The sequence below is a fragment of the Calliopsis andreniformis genome, chromosome 1, assembly GCF_051401765.1.
Source record: "Calliopsis andreniformis isolate RMS-2024a chromosome 1, iyCalAndr_principal, whole genome shotgun sequence".
NCBI classification, from domain to species: Eukaryota; Metazoa; Arthropoda; class Insecta; order Hymenoptera; family Andrenidae; genus Calliopsis; species Calliopsis andreniformis.
The window spans coordinates 5,280,066-5,300,749 of record NC_135062.1 but is presented as its reverse complement, the minus strand read 5'-3'; the positions used below and the strand labels follow the sequence as shown (position 1 = coordinate 5,300,749).

The window sequence follows — 20,684 nt, the reverse complement described above, 5'->3', positions numbered from 1 at the left end:
CAACATGTTCTAATAGAAATAACAATAACTATGCAAAGAGCTATAGCTCGTTTCTTAAACATGAAATAGCATCTAAATTTTAAACATAATAATTTTACTAATAAGTTTTGGAAATTATGTTTAAAAAACAATTTCTTTAAATAAAGTATCTGAATACACATAAGCTAATGGTAAATTGAATGAAAGAAAGAAGCAGTTATAATTCTTGGGTTGCAATATTAAACTATTACTATCGAACATATACGAACGAAGAGGATGCATTTAGTTCCACATATATTGATATAAAACGTGCATTATCAGTTCATATCATCTAGAGCTTCAGGGTCTTCCCGTTTTATATAAATATAAAATCACCACCAGTTGCAGTGAGCTGTGCGCGTTGCAAATAAGAAGGCTGGATAGTTCATACTAGTCTACGACCTTATAATATCCTTTCCATGACACTTCCAAAATGATGCGAATACTATGGATTTTGTAAGTAAACATATAACCGTGAAAAAAGCTTTTATCAAATTCCAATTCAATATCTCTGAAATAATCTTCACTCAACACATGATTTATTTGTCGATTAAGCTACATACTAACTCTTATAGAGCATTTTTTGGCGCTCTTGCTGGAGCCAGTTCCGTGAACAACTTTTTTAGTGTAAAATGGTTATTCAATGCAAGGGATGAAACAGTTACAGAACGATCAAAAGATGAACGCTCACTTTGCGAAACCAAACAATGTAAAAATCTTGGTAAGCAAAAAAAACTGTGTCGTTTTAAATTGTAAGATATGTAAAATATGTATTACTCTAATAATAATACGTAAAAATGTATCTAAATGCTTCTTGTTGCATTTAAATTCATAAAAATTGTTCATGGCTTAATTATGATAATGAAAACCATAGCAGAATTGTTCTTTCACTTATCACTACTTAATTAATTTTCAATTTATGTTAAATTATAACTGGTGCTAAAGATAACAATATTTGTATTTTCATAACTTAAGTAGTTTAAGTTTGAAGCGCGTAGTGCAATTTCACTTAGGTTCTGTCGAACAAGGGATTTTCCTTTTGCCAAATTTTCAGATTAATGTTTTTATATCTCTATTGTAAAATATAAATAAAATAAATATTTATAAATATACATTTTGTAAAAAAAGTTACTTTAACCAGAAAATATATAGTGTTTTAAAAAATGTAGATGTTTTTTGGGTCTATTATTAATGTAAAAACAATAAAACTTAATTACACTAGTTTACCGCTATTTTGTGTTTTCTCACAAAACTCTATTTATCATCGTTTATCAGATTTCTGACAAAAATATATCGCTGCTGCTTTCTCAACAGCAAAAATATTAACGGAAAGCATGAACGTAACTGCGGATCCATGTGAAGATTTCTATGAATACGCGTGTGGCAATTGGAAAATTCACAACCCCCTTCCGGATGGAGAAAATCGTTGGAATTTACTCAGGAAAAGTCAAAAGATTGTTGACAATCGCCTTCTAGGTTTGTCTTCTGCTATATTTAAAAGTTATACTTAATTTTTTATTATAATTATTATTTAACATTACTTACGTTCTTATTTGACGAATATTAAAATATCTATAATAGACTATATTATAAATTAAAATATCTACATTAGCTAATTTTTATTAACTAACAATAAAGTAGAGCATGGTGTTGTTTGTTGTCCAAACTAAAATGAAAGTATTGACAATATTAATATAAATCGAAAGCGTGACGTAAAATAAAAATGAAATGAATATAGTTTAAGTGCTTTCTAGCTGTAATATCCTCACAGAAAGTTAGAAACATGCAACGCTACCTATCAAAATGTTCATTTTATCATATAATATAAAATGTGAACAAAATGTAGATCGAAATTAAGAAATTAAGAAAGCTTATATAATATACAAGCTACGTTATTAGTATTTTTACTATAATATATCACACACACAGAAATATTAGAACAAGATTCAACCCGTGACAGACTCTTTGCTGTGAAATATGCAAAGCGCGCCTACAAAGCTTGCATGGATATAGGTAATATTCTTTAGACTATAAATTAATTTTCAGATCCTTACACACATGGAGAATTAATATTATGCTAAATTTTGACATTAATTTATAGACGAGATTGAAAAAAGAGGGCTCCAGCCAATCGTGTCTACATTATGGAGAATAGGCGGTTGGCCGTTGATAATGGAAGAAGATGAATGGGACGCAGAAATATACAAATGGCAAAACGTAGACAATTACTATGCCCATTTGATAGGTTTAACTAGCTTATTCGACATTCGTGTCGGATTTCTCGATTGGAACGTCTACATAACAAGTCTATTAGTAAGTGCATGTAGCATACAAATTAACATATTTAACTGCAGTTTCTTGTTTGCGTTATTATTAGACGGTGGATTTTTATAGCAAATTTCGATACATAAAAACGTATAGAATCCACACAATGTCGAAATTCTACCAATTTATTTATAATATTTGAAGTAGCAAATAAATCTCTAATTAGATTGCGCTTCCCTAATTGTAGTTATGAAAGAAGGACTTTACATAAACATCTTCAATCTTGTTATTATTCTAATTCCACTACAATTACTTATCATTTTAGATTGATACTCCGCATTTACCATATAAAATGTATAAGCTTCTACGAAGAGATGAAATAGACATCGAAATGGATAGTAGCGATGAAAACAATGATAGCCGAGAGGGCAGTCAAGAACGGGGTAGTGAAGAAAAACGTAATAGTAACGAAGACGAAGATGACGAGAATGACGAAGACTATGAAGATGAAGAGGAAATGCAAGAAAAAAGGATAGCCAGAAAAAGAATTAGCGAGCAACAGAGTCTCAAGAAAAGAAAATATAATAAAATCAAAGGGATACAAAAACACATTAATAAACAGAAAAAAGGAAGTAGAACAAAAAGGGAGGTAACAAAACCACATGGTCACAACGAAAAGCAGCATAAGCAGAGGAAAGTCAACAGTCACATAGTACACCGTGACACCAAAAAAAATACAGCAAAGTTATTAAACCATGAGCAATTAGCCCTACGGAGTCATACTAAAAAATCTGTTAGAAAAACTAATCTAAAAAGTAAAAGAAAGAAGGAGCATACGAATAGTGATATATATTTTGTTAACAATGATAATGAAGAAGAAAGTGGCTTTGATATTGTACCAGATGATAGTAGTGATGAAGATACTGGTAGAAACAATGACAGTAGTGTAATTGATAAGAATGATGGCAGTGGTAGTGGTGATAGTGAATGGGACGACAATGATGGTAGTGGTGATAGTGGATGGGACGACGATGACAATAGTGGTAGTGATAATAATGACGATGACGATAGTGGTAGTGGTAACAATGATGATGACGATAGTGGTAGTGGTAATAATGATGATGAAGGGGATGATGAAGATAACAATGAGGAAGATGAAAATGATGCTAAAGAAGTGGAGAAATTCAGACAGAAATACGCAGAGTATATGTTAAATGTTAGTTCAGCGCTTGCTGAAGCCAGGGGGGTTCCAATTCCAAAAGAGAGACTTGTAGAAGATATTAACGAATTGATGAAGTTTCAACTGAGTTTGTTGAAGGTAATACCTATTCAGATACTGAAAGTTTAAGTATAGAAGGCTCTGAGTCATTGAATCATATTTTGAAAAAAATTTCAGTCACATTTTAAAGATTTAACCTACAGAGAACGAATGTGGGTCACTCGAGACCCAGTTCATAGACTTTGTCCTTCGAGGGTTAAATACCAAATTTGAAATTCACAGAAAAGCCGTGAAAGTTTCAACCGTGCTTAAAAATTATTAACTCCGTTTATATTATCGAGTAATTAAAATATTATTTAAGAATACATTAAAAGTACTCATAATAAACTATTTGTACAGATTATGCTCAACTCTGAAGATGAAATGAACACCACACTCCGAGCGTTCCAAAAATCATACGATGCTTTGAATCGTACCACGAATAAGAGCAAAGTAAGAAATTTTATTTCATTTAGAGAATAAAAATATGTAATTTTGTAATATTATATTTGAATATAAATACATGTACATGTTCTTCCTAAAGAAGATAAACAAATTCTCTTTATATTCTGAAACCTGTAGAATTATTTGATTATGTTATTTATAAAGTGTATTACTGATTGTATTTAGATAGATTGGATCAAGGCGGTGCAAAATGCATACAGCATTGCAGGAATGGAAATCGATGCAGATATCAATATTGGAATCATGTCTTTTAACTTCATCAAGTCTCTTCGCAAATTGTTGGATGAAACACCGAGTAAAACAATTGGTATGCGCAAATTTGATAGATTTCTAGTATAATAATAATAGATAATTAATTCAAAAGTTCTATAAATAATTTTATATAGTGAACTACATACATTGGAATTTCCTAAGCAGAGTAATAAAAGCTACTACGAAAGAAATGAGAGATTTTTACTATAACTGGGAGGAAAAAGAAACAAACAAAGAAAGGTAATAAGTTATTTCTACAGTACAATTAATAATTATAGTTTATACTACAAATATTATACATAGAGAGTTACATAAAAGTTTAAAAGTTATTAATTCAAGATCCCTTAAAGCTCTTTCACACGGTGATTCGTGAATCGCGATTAACATATGATGAATACCGACTGATTTAATGAAAGCATTTACACGACGATCTCATGAGCTAAAGAATCATGATACCAATTTTGTATATTCTCGATCGAGCAGTTGCCAATGGCGACTTTTTTAAAAAATCTGTACGAATAACGAAGCATAGAAACAAATGACGGTATGGATTTGAAAAAACTGGCAAAGTTTAATTTTTCAATATATGCATGGGAAAATCGAATATAAGAAGAACTAAATATATTATTGGAGTTTTCATTTATTATTTTATTTATACACAATAATACCTATTTCTTGAGCTATAAAAATTCTGTCAGAGTAAGCTCGGTCGAATTTATATACTGCTCCATAAAAAAAAGTGAAGTGTGAGTCTCCAGCACTTTCAAAAATCACGACAAAAATAGTATCTTCCGCATCATACTTTAAAGATTTTTCACAAAAAGAATTTTTTCTTGCCTTTAAAAATTTTCTTAAAAACAACTTGTAATATTTTCAATGGTTTGCTGTATATAATTGTAAACTGTTACAGATCAATAGAGTGTATCGATGAGTTAGAAGCGAAATTCTGTTTGGGATACGAATATGTACAACGACATTTTTCTAATGAAATTTTGGAAACGGTAAAATTATGAAATTATGTTCTTAATATCGAATAATCTGAAAAGTAATCTTTAGTATTTTTGTACCAGCATATCATAACTTTTTTAAGCATTTAACACAGTTTATAGATTTTACTATTTTTTTATTAATTGTTCGCTTTACGATGACTGTCCAATTTTATTTAAGGCTATAGACATGGTCGATGATATTGAAAAAGAAGTGGAACATCAGGTCGAAAGCGCGACTTGGATGGACGATGATACTAGACATTATATTTTAGACAAATTGGTATATCTAAAGAGATTAATTGGATATCCAGCTACTTATCGAAACGACACTGCAGTGAGAGAATATTTCCGAGGGGTAGATATCTAGTTTTCGACTTCAATCTTGTATTCTTAAGCAACTCAAGCCTCTATGTTTTTAGCTTGTGCTATTTTTTTGCTAATTTAAATTATTCTGTTAGCTCAGCGTTAATCCTTCACATTACGAAAATAAATTGAGTGTTATGAGACATATGAAACGACAAAACTTAAAGAGTTTATTTGCAACAACGCACGCGTATGAGTAAGATTATTATTTTATGTATATTATTTTAAAATATGTGAATATTCTCTTTTTGAACTGTATAGTAACAAACTTTATAGCACAGAATAATTAAAGAAAAAAATTTTTTAGAGACTACGTGGATCCCTTAATAGTAAACGCTTTTTACTCTCCCTTCGAAAACACAATTGGTAAGTTCTCACACGTAGTTTAATAACTTCAAAAATATCATAAGTGTTTGTATTTTGTCATTACAGAAATAACAGCAGCTGATTTTCAAAATCCTATGTTTGACATCAATCAACCATGGCAAGTATAAATTCACGTCAATATCTTAGAAATAAACTTCACCCTCTCAATTATTAATAGCATTATTATCAAATTTAGTTCTAAAATTAAAAGTGAAGTTCTCAATTCAATTTTTCATTACATACATAGGTACACCAATTTTGGTATCATCGGAGTCATCATAGGTCACGAAATAAATCACGGATTCGATAATGGGGGTAATATAAAAAAATATAATTCTTTAACAGTAGTATTATTATTAAGGTGGAATTCGTGATTTTTAGGTCGTTTGTTCGACAAAGACGGTAATTACAAAAAGTGGGTGTCTGCAATGGCAAAAGCATATGAGGAAAGAGCAGACTGTTACGATGATCAGTACACCAGATATAGTGTGGTAGAAAATAGAACAGTGAATATTCCAAGAGAGGTATGAATTGCAACTTACATTTTTACAATAACTATAATATTATGTTACGATTCTTCATTACGCCAATTAATTAAAAATTGAAATAAATCTTAAATGGTTAGAAGTAACAAAACTATATAATTCATTTTGAGAAATTTTATTCTACAGTACGAACTAATTTTGTAGAATTACGGTAAGCAAACCATGGGTGAAAATATTGCGGATTCATTGGGTCTGAATGCTCTGTTTAAAGTTTACGAACGAAGACAACGAGAATGTAAGAAACCGGACCCTATGCTACCAGGATTAGTGGATTTCACTAACGAGCAACTTTTCTTCTTATCTTATGCCAATGTAAGGAAATTATTCTTTAAAAACTCTATATGTATAATATACAATAAAACTCTATTAACTTACTCTATTATATTTTTGGCTTGCTAAGAGCAATATTAAAAGGATTCACTGCCTAGAAAATGTAAACAAAATCATTTCTGTTTTGTCACTTCTAATAGTGTACGTTTTTCTCTATAAACTGACAAAATTGTGTCGAATTGTGAGCTTTAAAAATGCAGAAATTTCTATTACAAATATTATCTGCCATGACCAAATTAAGTAAATACTTATTTATAAGTTCTTGTTTTATAAGAAGGGTTATCTCTTTCTTCTTAGAACAAATTATGCTCCAATGTTCATTTTCTTCGAGATCCTGATATCAACAGTACTGACAAACTTATATATGCAAATTAATTTAACAAATCCATTAATAAATCTATTATCGTCACTTTTTGAAGAAATAGCTTTCCTGTAATATTAAATGTTTCATTCAAAACTTACAGTTATGGTGTGAAGTTGTGGATCCAGAGGCAATTGTTGCGGTCATGAAGCGCGATCCACACAGTCTAGGACCATTACGAGTAATTGGCCCTGTATCCAACTCCGAAGACTTCGCCAAAGCTTTTAACTGTCCAAAGGGTAGTCCAATGAATCCTATGAAAAAATGTAACATATGGAAATAAAAATAATTTTAAACACTTCAATGACTTTACAGAAATTATAATACGAATTTTAATAAAAAGAATCAATGATTACATAATTATACTGTAATTACATTATGTATAGTGGTACGAAAATAAAATGTACAATAATTTTTTATTTTATATCATTCTTCTTCAATACTAATAGATACTAGAATGTAAGGCGGTATTAGATGATTATGATTAATGATCCTAAAACGTATGTATTAAACATTTTACAACTCATATTTACTGCATATTTTGAGCACCACTTGACTGTGAAGATATGACAATCACTATATTTGAAATATTTAGAAAAAATAAAATCTGAAATTAGAAATTCGAAATGTTTGAATAAAGAAAATATTTTATCTGAAAAGACGATATCAAATCAATGGAATTATTAAGCATTACTTTCAAAAAGTAATTTAATAATTATTTCCTAGAGTATGTTCTAAAATTTTAAAACAACCTAAAAGTTACAAATTACTCGTACTATAGATTCTATTTTTGAGGAACAACTTGTATGTTCATATTTTTAGTACTCATAATACAGTAATTCGTTTTTACTCTTGTGATATTAGTTTCAGTAATAAAACATTTTTCGCGTGATAAATCACATAGGGTAAACAACCAAATACCTAATTACCAGCTTGAGCAAAACTTAGTAAACTACTTGCTCGCCAAAAATTCAAGTATAATAACCATCATTTAACCTTCCCTGGCATCTAGATCTCTTATATGATCGAAAAACTGCTAATTCGTTCTGAATTTTAAGATAGTAAATCTTCATTTTATTTTAATTTTAAGGTAAATATTAAATAGTGGAATCGATGTTAATTATTGGGCAGTTGTATACTCTACTATAAATTAAAGTACTTACTAATATAAAATTATTAAGTAACTTTTAAGTATGTGTATATAGAATTATTAGAACTTATTCGAGTAATATCTTATACGAATTACAACAACAAGAATAACAAACTTTAAAATATATTTACGATTTAATTAACCTTTTCTATAAGATTTTGTAAAATTTCTTTTTAGTTTATGGATTTAAGCTATCATACTATCATGCATATGTTACTGACATCTCATTACTGAAGGTAATCATTCATATCAAACGGAAGTAAGCAGAACTAATTTTAAATGGAAGGCCTATTATAATACATTAGTATAATACATTACTTAATAAATAATGAAAATTTAATAAAAATATAGTTTATAACAAAATGATTCACCTTTTTTAAATATAGTAGTTCTCCATAACTTTTGTGTCATTTAATGTTTTATTAAAGTTAAAATAACGAAAGTTGTCCGCAAAATATAGATATGGATTCCACGATTTTTAGAAAATCGTATAAGAATTTTACAATAAAATGAGATTAGTAACCAGTGTTTTAGAGGTAAACGATCATTCATTATGTTTCCTTTCAAAATAGAATTCATGTAATGAAATAGTTAACATGTTTTGAGTACTCACATTTAAGAAATTTTTCATCTTTTTTATACATGTTATAAAAAGACCATATCGTGTGACAAAATGTTATCGCAATTTAAAATGGCCTTAAAAGGGATTTAATAACAGTGTCTAAAACTAAAAAACGTAATACAAAATTTAGTAAGTATTTAATAATTTTGTGTGACTTGCAACATTTCAAAAAATGTATCAATTAAGTTCAAACTTGATAATTAAAACTCTGTCGATAATTTTGGTAACTTCTGTCCATTATCAGGAGTCACAAATAATAAAAGAAAAGTCATACAAATCTTCATATCTGTAGTTGTGAAACAAAACGACTAATGTCACATTTTCAAAAAAATTCGATTTAAAACTTTAGTCGAGATCTAGAATATATAATTTATATTTGTAGAAAGAATTTTTTCACTTAAAAATAAGGATCCAAGTAGACACAAGTTCATAAAACAGTATTGATGTTGAAAACTTTAAACCTCAATATTTCGAAAACAAAAGCATGTGAAACTATTATACTGGTGCGATATTAAATTTTAAAAAATTTGTTAAATGCCTTACAACCATACATATTTTATTCCACTTTCATAGCTATACCTACATATTGTACATCACAACAATCAAAAACTTGTTAAGTGGCATACAGAACTTTTCACCACCGCAGAAATCATTGCGTCAAATAAAATTTCAAAAACATATAAATTTCATAGTTTCCCTATAAAAAGAATTTTATGAAATATTCTTTTTTCCATCATATCCATCTAAACTAACATAAGTATCACTAAGGTCTTGCTAATGAGCATAATCGTTCCTATCAAACGGAAGCAAATAGAATGTCATAATGAATAAAGTTCGTGGGTGCGTTATTGAGATATTAGATCTATAAAATTCCAAGGGCAGAGGATGCACTGTTTCTGTCCGATTTAAGTCGAGATTGTTAGTGCTATCAGTCCTATCCCCATTTCGCGGCTATAAAATTGTTACCCATCGTTTTTCTGATGCATTTTGCAAAAAGTAAGACTGGCTGTCGCATCGACAGCTCAGTTCCTGTTTCCCTGAAGTTGACTTTCAATAGGATCATCCAAAATGGAGCGGATTTTGATTTTGTAAGTAATGGACCTCAACAAGTTTTTTATCGTACATTTGATCATTTCTCGAACTAATATTCTGTATTAAACCATTGCATCTAGAGCATTATTAAGTGTTCTGATTGCTACCACTTCAATGGCTTCTCATAACCATGGCTATCCCCGTGGTTTAGAAAGTTTATTTGGTACCAAACGAGAGGTAGCAAATGAAAAGGAGAAAGAACGCTCGGTATGTGAGTCAGAAGAATGTAAGCTAATAGGTAAGTTCCAAAAAAAAGTGTGTAACAATTATTCTTACAATGGAAGTAGAAATCATATTTGAAAAATTAAAATAGGAAAGCAGTAATGATATAGTTAAAAACATAAAATTATAATTGATGGTACCTTTATTTACTGCAAGAACCTTTCGTCCTATAGTAATAACTCAAAAACGGCTGTTTTTTGCGTCGCTGGTGCAGCAAACTTTTTAATTGGAAATTAGGTGGAATGTGACATTTTTTAATATTTTTATTAATATTTGCAGGTTGTAAATATTATGTTCTATATTAATATTGGAATAATACTAAATTGATGTTAATAAGACTAATATGAGAGCTGTTTGAAAAAGTATAGAAATACATACATTAAACATTTGATTCAGCTATACAATAATTACGATATAACGATACGATATAACATCCTTGGGTGTTTATAGAAACTGTTTAAAAAATACCTCTTTTAAAGCTGTTGTAGCTTAAACTTCTACATTCAATACTGTTTCGTGAATAACTAATACTCTTTTAGAAAGAAATTTCGAAGAATTTATTAAACTTCTAAGTAGAATATTTATTAAAAGACTATTTAAGAAATTTAGAGAAGTGATAAATATTTTATGTAGATATTTGCAATATTTTTTACATTCGAATTGGACCTCTAGGTCTTTTATTTCTACCTTTTTCAATCCTATTCATTTAAAGTTTACATAATACAGCTATTAATAATATTTCAATTGTTTATAGTAATAATACAGTTTGCGTTTTTTTCAAAATATAGCAAATGTGATGAAGAGAAGTATGAATGAGACCGTAGACCCATGTGATGATTTTTATGAATATGCATGCGGACAATGGGCAAATAACAACCCTTCGCCTGAAAACGTGTCATCGTGGAGTTTGTGGTCCATGGTACAGAAAAGGATTGATAAACAGGTCGAAGGTTTGTATAATTTCTAATCGATCACTAGCTTGTACTAATATTAACATTGGCATCATTAATTTTCAAATATTCTTGAATTAAAAATTTTATAATTACACACTATGCAATCTAAAATTTCCATAATATTTTTAAATGCTTTACATACATCAAAAAGAAGTTCAGGATTGTAGATTGTAAAATTTTTATTCAATTTGAAAATTAATTAAAGCTTCGCCAAGTTGTATATCGAATAAAGTACTTATTTAGGTTTAATGATTTTAATGCTTTGATATTTTTAGAACTTATCAATGATGAACCAAAGCCCGACGATATCTTTGCCATAAAGCTGACTAAAAAGTGGTACCAAAGTTGCATGGATATAGGTATTTATTTAAATATCACGTAAATTCTGAGAATCGCTAAATTTACCTAAACCTTTCATATTATTTCAATTTTACATTTCATATATTTTTACGCGTGCTATTAATAACTCTACAAATTTTGATATCTGATAGAGTTTACTTTAAATTTCTGAAATGCAAAGTTATGATAGAGTTACTTAAATATCTTCTTCAGAGGCCGAAGAAAGAAGAGGAGTAGAACCAGTATTGTCCACTTTATGGAGACACGGTGGTTGGCCTCTCATAATGGAAGATGGAGAGTGGGACAGTAAAATATATAATTGGCAAATAGTTGACGACCATTTTGCTCGTTTACTAGGATTCAATGCATTTCATGACATACGCTACGATAGCATCTCATACGAGGACGATCCCGGGATATTGGTACACAATTAGAATAATCAACTTGCAGGATATTAACAAATCTTACGCATGATTACTGAAGTATCCGGCCGTCTGATATAATAGAAGAAATTTCATCTATTTATTATCCTTTTATAGAACATCATAACTATGCTTAAAAGTAATGTTTCACAATCATATTAAACTATTTATTACAATGACTGGATACTTCTGTAACCAATTCTATATAGAACATTTTCTCAAGATCGATTGTAGCTATGAAAGCAATGGAAAAAGTACATGCACATATCTGATAAAGTTTAGTGTTATTAATTGTATATCAGTCTGTATTGTTTAAAAAGACTGACCCAGAAAGCCCGTAAAATAACAATGGTTGCTAATATCAATTAACTGAATACTCAACTGTCATATACAATTATTTAAATAAGGGATAAAGTGGAAAAAATGGCCACGTTACATAAACTTATTAATATCGGTTCTTAAACAATAATAATAACATTAATATTTTGGAGCAAAATGTTCTTAGACCTCAGATTTTTAGACAAATTTAAAGGTTTCATCATCCCAAAATTGAAAAATTAGAAATTTTAACATTTACTATAAATATTACACGTTATTACAACTGTGTAAGTTGATAGAATATTTCGCTATTATTTTTAACATTCAATCTAGATTTCGATGCAAGATTAAATCCTTACAAATAAAAAAGGGATAACTTTGTCTAATGTTGATAGTATTTTTATTTCACTTTTTCTTTGAATAATTACAATTTCTTTCGTTAATTTCATTGCAATAGTATTCAATGAAAGTTTTTCATGTATTTACAATCAATTAGATAAAAACGTTTCGCTTTTTCCTCAACACCCTGTATATTATGCTTCATCTAATAACTTTAACAATGCGTATTCGGTTGTGGTTTAAACAATCGTTTCTGAATATTTTAGATCGAGACGCCTCATTTACCAATCCGTTTGCATCGACTTCTTAAGTATCCTACTCCTCCAAGTTCAGACAGTAGCGACGAAAATAATGAAAGTGGAGAAGGCAGTCAGGAAAAAGGCAGTAAAGAAAGGGGTAACAACAAGGAAGACGATGACGACGAAAACAATAAAAATGAGGATAGTGGTTATGATGAAGACGACTCTAACGACTCTGAAAATAACGAAATAAGTCAAGAGGATGACGAAGAGAAGCTGCAAAAGAAGAAAGTAACTGAGAGAAACCACAAACGAATTGGTCATCAGACAAGAAACCGCCATAAGAACAAAATAGGAAATAAACATATTAGCGAAACAAAAACAAGAAAACGAACGAAGAGAGACATTACAAAAGCTAAAATTCTTCACAGGTTATTGCATGCATTAGAAAAACTGAAGAAGCACAAAAATCATCACATTGCGAAGAAAGGGAAAGGAAAATTGTCGAAACATGGACATTTATCTGTGAGTGATAATACTAAAACATCCGTGGCAAAAAACCATGCGAAGAATGAAGAAAGGCATAACGTAGCTTCCAGTACTAAAAATGTAAACAAAAACAATAAAAAGGATGTTCATGAGGGTAAGAAAGAGCAAAGAAAAGATAAGTTGGCCAAAAAGAAAAATAATAAGCGTTTGGGTCATGACAAGAAAAGAAGTAATAAAAGTAAAGTGGCAAGAAAACATGTTCATGAAAGAAAAACAAAAATTCATGTCAATGAACGTCATAAAGTAAACAAGATCCCTAACCACAGAACCCATCTTGCTGGAAAACGAATTAATGTACCAAAGCACAGATCAGCTGATAATACAGAAGATAACAGTGAAAATGAAGAAGAAAATAATAATGACAAGAATGATGACACTAAGGAAGGAGATGATGAAGAAAATGATGAAAATCATGATGAAAACGATGAAGAAGACGACAATGATAGTGAAGATGAAAACAAAGAAGGCGATGAAGAAGATAATAACAGTAACACAAACAATGAAGAAGAAGATGACGACGAAGAGGATGACGATGAAGAAGATAATGACAGTAACGCAAACAATGAAGAAGAAGACGACGACGAAGAGGATGACAATGAAGAAGATAATAATGAAGAAGATGATGACGAAGAAAATGATGAAGAGGACGAGGAAGCTGTAAGAGAAAAGTTAAAAGAAAAGTACCGAGAGTATATATTAAACGTTTCATTAATACTTGCTGAAGGTAGAGGTGTAAAAATACCCAAAGAAAGATTAGAAAAGGATATCGCAGATCTCGTGGAATTTGCAGTTAAATTAGGAGAGGTAATTGAATCAGCTAATCATTTTAATTAGATTAAAACTATAGTACAATTCACGTATAAATATCAATATTTTTTCGCCAGTTATTTAATTTAATAAAATTTTTTCAGCTCACGGTTGAATTTGACGATGATCCTGTAAACACGACGCTTGATCATTTTCAAGAAGCGTACGATGATTTAGATTCTACTTCACCGAACAATAAAGTAAGTCACAATTTGGTTTCATGTGTTATATATTCATGACCCATGAGAAGTCCCCTGGAACATAGAGACAGTGCAATCCACTGAACTTCTCACTGGACACGAATAGTACATGTACAAAGTATTCGATAAAAAGTGTTAAGAATTTTAATAAGTGATTTACATGCCAAATTAAAACGAAAATTAAAAATGACAATAAGACGTTTATGCTTTCTGAATCCTTAATTTTGGAAAAATATAACTAAAATGGGCGAAAATTTTTTTTGACTAGAGATTTATTCTACTGCCGTCTGCGTCAGGTCAGACGCAGCAATATCAGTAAAATAAGTTCTCAAATCAAACACATTTCATGTGTATTTTAAGCGTTTTCTCAGCAACTAATAAAATAGAAATAAAGCTTCAAATGTCACATTCAAACTATTCATAAAATTTCTGATACCTGTTGTCGAACACCCTGTATACACTCATTAGCATAAAACACTTAAATACATAAATCAATTATTCGCTAAATAGATAAACTGGAAAAGAAAAGTGCAGAAACTGTTTGAAGAAGCAGGCGTGGACTTAGAAGATGATGTGGAAATTACAGTAACATGTCAAACTTACATACGCAAACTTAAAGAGTTACTTGATAAAACTTCAAGTGAAACAATTGGTAAATAAAGCTTATTTAGTTTATGTAAAGACGTTATTTTATTTACTCGAGCAAACAACTAAATTATAGCGTTATGTTTCTTACAGTTAATTATATCCACTGGCTCTTCGTTGATAAGATGGCAGTACTTGGGCCTGCAGAACTGAAACAAGTGGGTGAAAATTGGATTGGAGATAGAATTTTTGATTCAAGGTAATGTAACTTTCATGGTACATACAGAGTGTTACCTCTAACGCGACGTACGATTTTTCACCCAGTTGCAGCCACCTGACAAAAAGAAAGTTTAGAATAAAAGTTGCAGGGTGTTGGGTGTACACAAGCATCAATAAAAAAATTTTGGAAAACAGTTTGTTTCCATGACGAAATCAAGGTCATTTTGAGTTTTACAACACATATTTTTTTACCATATAGTAGAGGACATCGAGACGAATTCAAAACACATATTACATGATACTTTTACTGACATATTACTCCATTTACATTAGTGGAAATGTGAAATATTTAGGTTTTCGTCGTATTTAAATATGTGTTCTTATTTGGAAAAGCCACAATGACCTTGATCTCGCAATGAAAACAAACTATTTTCGAAATTTTTTTACTGATATCTATTGTACACTCCACACTCTGCAACTTTTATTGTAAACTTTTTTTTGTCAGGTGGCTGCAAGTGGATGAAAAATCGTGCGTCATATTAGAAGTAACACCCTGTACACATGGTAATAAATAAATGTTACTAAATACAAGCTTGCTATGATTTATTTTCAATCCATGTTTTTATAGAGAGGAACAATGCGTACAACAAGTAGAAATGTCCAACATAATGGGATATATATATGTTAAAAAGCATTTTTCGGACGAAATAGCAAGAACGGTAAAAATTTTTAATATATTATCGCAGACTATAAATTTTATAAAAAAATAATGTTAAAATGTTAAGAATCCCATTCATACACTTTCTTATAATAATTATAGTTGTCTAATGTAACTTGAAACTTCAAACGCTTTTAACTTTAAACCATATTTTAAAAACAACTTGGCTGACAATAGTCTTATTTTTCTTTTTAGACATTAAACTTAAAAATTTCTACTAGGAAATCCATACATATGACTTTTCCAATATGCCACTACTTTACTCATTTTTTATTTTTCCAATTATTTTTACCTCAGTAGTAGAAACACTTGTATAATTTAATATTTTAAAACTAGTTTTATTTGTGATAGTCAAGAACATCGAATCATGTCAGCTAATCAGAAGCAATATTTGAAAAAAATTTGTTCAGTAGTTTATAACAGTACAATGAACCTTAATAGCAAACAGAAATAGTATAATAATACCCACTAAAAAATAATAATTTTTTCAACTAAAAAACGGTAACTTGTATAAATTTAACACATTATATTTCTTCAAAAGGCTAGGGATATGATTGACGACATACAGAAGGAAGTCGAATATCAGATTAAAGGATCAGTATGGATGGACGACGACACGAAGCATTTTATTTTAGACAAATTGGTGGCTATGAAAAATATGGTTGGTCATCCAGACTGGTATCAAAACACTACAGCTGTGAGAAACTACTTCCAAGGGGTAAGTTTGCTCATAACAGCAATAATTAATTCTCTATACTGTTTTAAGCATAATTATTATTTCATTGAATATTTATCTAATACATATTTACCATTACAAATGTGGATTCACTAATATTCCAACAAATTTTAAAGCTCACTATTGGTCCGTCCTACTATGAGAATATTTTGAACTATATCAGACATACAAGATGGAAAATGTTACGGAAAATACTAGAAGGGGCCTCAATGGACGGGTAAAATCTTCTTCACGAACGTTAGACAATTAATATTATTTTAATATAGTATTGATAACTTTCTATAGGGAAGACTATGTGGATCCCCTTATGCTGAATGCTTTCTTCATACCAACCGAAAATTCGATAAGTGAGTATATTCAAAAAGTGTCAATAAAATTACGCACGAAAAAGAATTCTGAATAGAATCTGTTTAAAAAATTTAAACAATTAGTAATAATCGATTAATTTTTTTCTTCAATATAGCAATCACCGCAGCGGACTTCCAAAATCCTTTCTTTGCTCTAAACAGACCATGGTAAATAATTATTGTAGTTTAGTATACAGGATGTTCGATAGTAGGTATCAGAAATTCTAAGGGGTGATACTGCATGTTAAAATAAGATGAAAATCAAGAATAACGAAATTGTGTTTGAAGCTTTGTGTCGGACTTACTAATTGTTGCAAAAACGTCTAAAGTTCTCATGAAATACGTCTGACTTGGGACTTATTCTACTATACTCTACTCTACTACACTCTGCTGTCAGTGTGTGTAAAATTGTATGTACGTGGAAGGTGAATGGAACGGAACCCTTGTAATCTCAAAGGAATCAATAAACTACTACTACAGAGTGCACTAGGTAGATCAGATACAACGAAACCAGTAAAATAAGTTTCAAGTCAGACATACTTCACGTTTTAGGCATTTTCTCAACAATTAATAATTTGGAAACGAAATCTAAGACATATTTCTGTCTACCTTCATTTTCCTCTTAATTTGACGTACAGAATCGCCTCTCAAAATTTCGGATACCTATCAACGATCACCTTAGACATAAATAGAGATATAATCGTAATGCAATTGTTACTACATTTAAATGTCTTTTGATCAGGAATATCAATTACGGTATTATAGGAGTTATTATGGGTCATGAAGTGAATCATGGATTTGATGATGAAGGTAAATTACATACCATGAAAGCGTTGATTTGACAATAAAGGTAAATTACCTAGCGTGAAAGCGTTTTACAGAGTGCTTCAGAAAGCTATTAGCACTTATATATAAAATCTCTGTATGAGTGCTAATAGCGTTTCTTGCTTAGAGAATATTTCAAAAACGTATTGATCATAGTGGTAAGTCATTATTTCTGTTTCTCTAAAAAAAAAGTTACTTCTATGTAAATGTTTGTATTTTTTGTAAAACATGTTGTAATTTTTGTATAAATAAGGAATAAGCTTCAGAAACAATTGATCATTGTTAGGTCATCTTTATGACAGACAAGGCCGACCAATGGAATGGTTGTCCGCTATGGCAGAAGCTTACAACAAGAGGGCTGATTGCTTCATAGATCAGTTTAATAAGTACCCTCTTATTAAAGGTGAAAATTTCACAATCGAGGTAAACATTTTAACATATTTATGTCACAAAATATGGCCGAATTATGTTTCCATACCTCACTAATGTTTTTACTACAATTTATCACTTTTTCTCCATTTTGAACTTTGGTCCATCTTTACTTGTTTAATTGCGCTCGAGCCTCCATTTATGAACGTGTGAAGAAAACAGTGACTGTCATAGCGACAGACATAGGAAGGCACACATCTCACAGAGAGACAGAAAGAAAGTGGAATTCTATGACTTTCGATTTCAATTCACAATCAGACAATAGCCATGGTACTCACTGTTTTCCGGTATATCTGCCACAAGCTTTGGATTGAGTGTGATGCCATTGGATTTGCCGAGTTTCAAGCAGGTTTTACTCATTTTTGAACACCTATAAGGAAAAATTAAACACTCAACTGTACTTTTGTAATTCTTCATTATCGCCTTACTTCAATATCTAGAATCACCTCTTAAATGTTCCCTCACCCCTAGTCAAACAACCTGCACATACATATGTGTGTATCTTTCACTTAATGTAGTAATAATATGTATAACTAAAAAGTCATTGTTCTTAAAGAAACGAGATAATACCATTTAGTGTAGAAATTGTTCCTTTCACACTAATAATTCAAAAGCAGCAAATTACTAAATTATATTATTTCAACAAATGAGCGCCTATGTACAAATATACTTTTATTTCAGCTATTGTGTTTCTTAAAAAAAAGAGTATGCAGTAAATATTAATATTAAATATTAAGTTAAAAGATTAATATTAATATTAAAATAATATTAACCGAAATTTTACTCATTTGGAAAAAACTATAATTTATGTCTAAAATTTTAGAATTATGGTAAACAAACAGCGGGTGAAAATATCGCAGATACAATGGGTCTGCAAGCTGTGTATAAAGCTTATCGTCGCAGACAACGCGAATGCAAAAAACCTGATCCAGCATTGCCAGGACTAGAGAAATTCAGTAACGATCAAATTTTCTTCTTATCGTTTGCCAACGTAAGTATTTTCCAAGTTTTTTAAAATTAACTTCAGATTTTAAAAAGTCATTGAATACTTTAACTGTACTTTATTTATTAAAAGTTTCCACAGTAACGTGTAGTTGTACTATATTTTGTGGTTTATATTATTCTATATGAATAGTTCATTTTATCAATTCTTTGCTGATATATAGCATAGTGGAATCAATACTATTCCAGTAGACAGTGATTGATGATAGTAGGCATATGTATATGACATTCAGAATTTTTAAATTTCTCGATCTCCGTAATTTATGAAAATTATTCATAAATTTTTTTCGCGCTAACTATTAAAACTTGTATTAAAAGTGACCCCACTGCACTAGCTTCGGGATATCTCGAGTTTTTTATTTTCTTACTCAGCTTGGGCTATTTCAAATTTAAAAGAATGTGGAAGAAGGATATTAAGTACACGACAAATCGATAAAAGTATAAGTTTTTTAATCTAATTATATTTTTAACCATTTTTAATGTTTTAAAAACTTTCTTTAAACAAAAAAAATGTAACTTATAGCTGTGGTGTGAAAAAGAGGATCCAGAATATGTGATGTACTCTGCCATGTACGACGTACACAGTCCCGCGCGTCTCAGAGTGATTGGCTCAGTATCGAATTCAGAAGACTTCGCTAAGGTTTTCAACTGTCCAGTGGGCAGTCCCATGAATCCCGAAAGGAAATGCAATATATGGCAGTAATTCGAATATTTTTGTAATTTTCAAACTTTAATTCACCATATTTTAATACTGCAGATTTTGAATAAACATTAAATATAGTATATGAAGTCATAAATATCTTGCCATAAATCTGTGGTTGTAAGGCAAAACGACCTATGTCACATTTTCAGAAAATTCGAGTTAAATTCTTAATTGACATCTAGACTATAGAATCTATATTTTCAGAAAGAAGAAAGGGCATTAAAAGAATTTTTTCAACTAAAAATAAGGGTTCAAGAAGACACAAGTCCATTAGATAATATTGAAGTTAAGAATTTGAAACGCCAATATTTGGAAATCAGTAACATGTGACTTAGGTCGTTTTGCCTTATAACCACAGAAATATACACTCTATAAGCATACACTTCCTTCCTTATTAATAGTACACACAAATATTAATTTCAATTTAAACTGAAATTTTATTATTGTTGCTATAAATTTTTAGTAATAAATGTCTTAATAAAAATTAAGTAATAGCTCGTAGATCAATTTAACGGTAGCTCTAAGATAAATGGTGAGTTTAAGTGACTTATACGTCTTTATATTACTCTTGACAACCTTTTGAAATCATAATTACATAAACATATATGTGTTTTATGTACTTCTTCGATTTACAATGTTTCAAACAAAAATTACAA

At 30.1% G+C, this 20,684-nt stretch overlaps 2 protein-coding genes across 2 annotated transcripts; both read left to right on the top strand.

Annotated features, from left to right (window-relative positions):
* Positions 1-451: 451 nt before the first annotated feature.
* Positions 452-20,122, top strand: LOC143182696 (uncharacterized). The gene is made up of 23 exons (XM_076383904.1): positions 452-474; positions 594-739; positions 1,333-1,494; positions 1,948-2,031; positions 2,120-2,331; positions 2,609-3,601; positions 3,902-3,994; positions 11,101-11,248; positions 11,527-11,610; positions 11,804-12,012; positions 12,936-14,261; positions 14,369-14,464; positions 14,975-15,116; positions 15,203-15,308; positions 15,897-15,987; positions 16,528-16,704; positions 16,839-16,939; positions 17,008-17,069; positions 17,186-17,237; positions 17,812-17,879; positions 18,181-18,317; positions 19,147-19,314; positions 19,849-20,122. The coding sequence occupies exons 1-23, from the start codon at positions 452-454 to the stop codon at positions 20,026-20,028; spliced, it is 4,860 nt and encodes a 1,619-aa protein (XP_076240019.1). The 3' UTR covers positions 20,029-20,122.
* LOC143189055 (neprilysin-4-like) lies at positions 4,203-7,595 on the top strand. Its single transcript, XM_076393688.1, is given in 11 exon segments — positions 4,203-4,313; positions 4,393-4,505; positions 5,179-5,259; positions 5,426-5,602; positions 5,706-5,800; positions 5,903-5,976; positions 6,043-6,094; positions 6,224-6,291; positions 6,358-6,500; positions 6,666-6,833; positions 7,316-7,595. Coding segments are annotated over 11 exon segments (1,248 nt in total). The 5' UTR covers positions 4,203-4,216; the 3' UTR covers positions 7,496-7,595.
* Positions 20,123-20,684: the final 562 nt, after the last annotated feature.

What these genes read in the sequence shown, in the direction of transcription:
- LOC143182696 (XM_076383904.1), top strand. Translation starts at nt 452, where the DNA reads ATGATGCGAATACTATGGATTTT. An exon ending in CGGACGAAATAGCAAGAACG is followed by an intron (nt 15,988 to 16,527) that starts GTAAAAATTTTT and finishes TTTCTTCAAAAG; the next exon opens with GCTAGGGATATGATTGACGA. An exon ending in GTGAAAATTTCACAATCGAG is followed by an intron (nt 18,318 to 19,146) that starts GTAAACATTTTA and finishes CTAAAATTTTAG; the next exon opens with AATTATGGTAAACAAACAGC.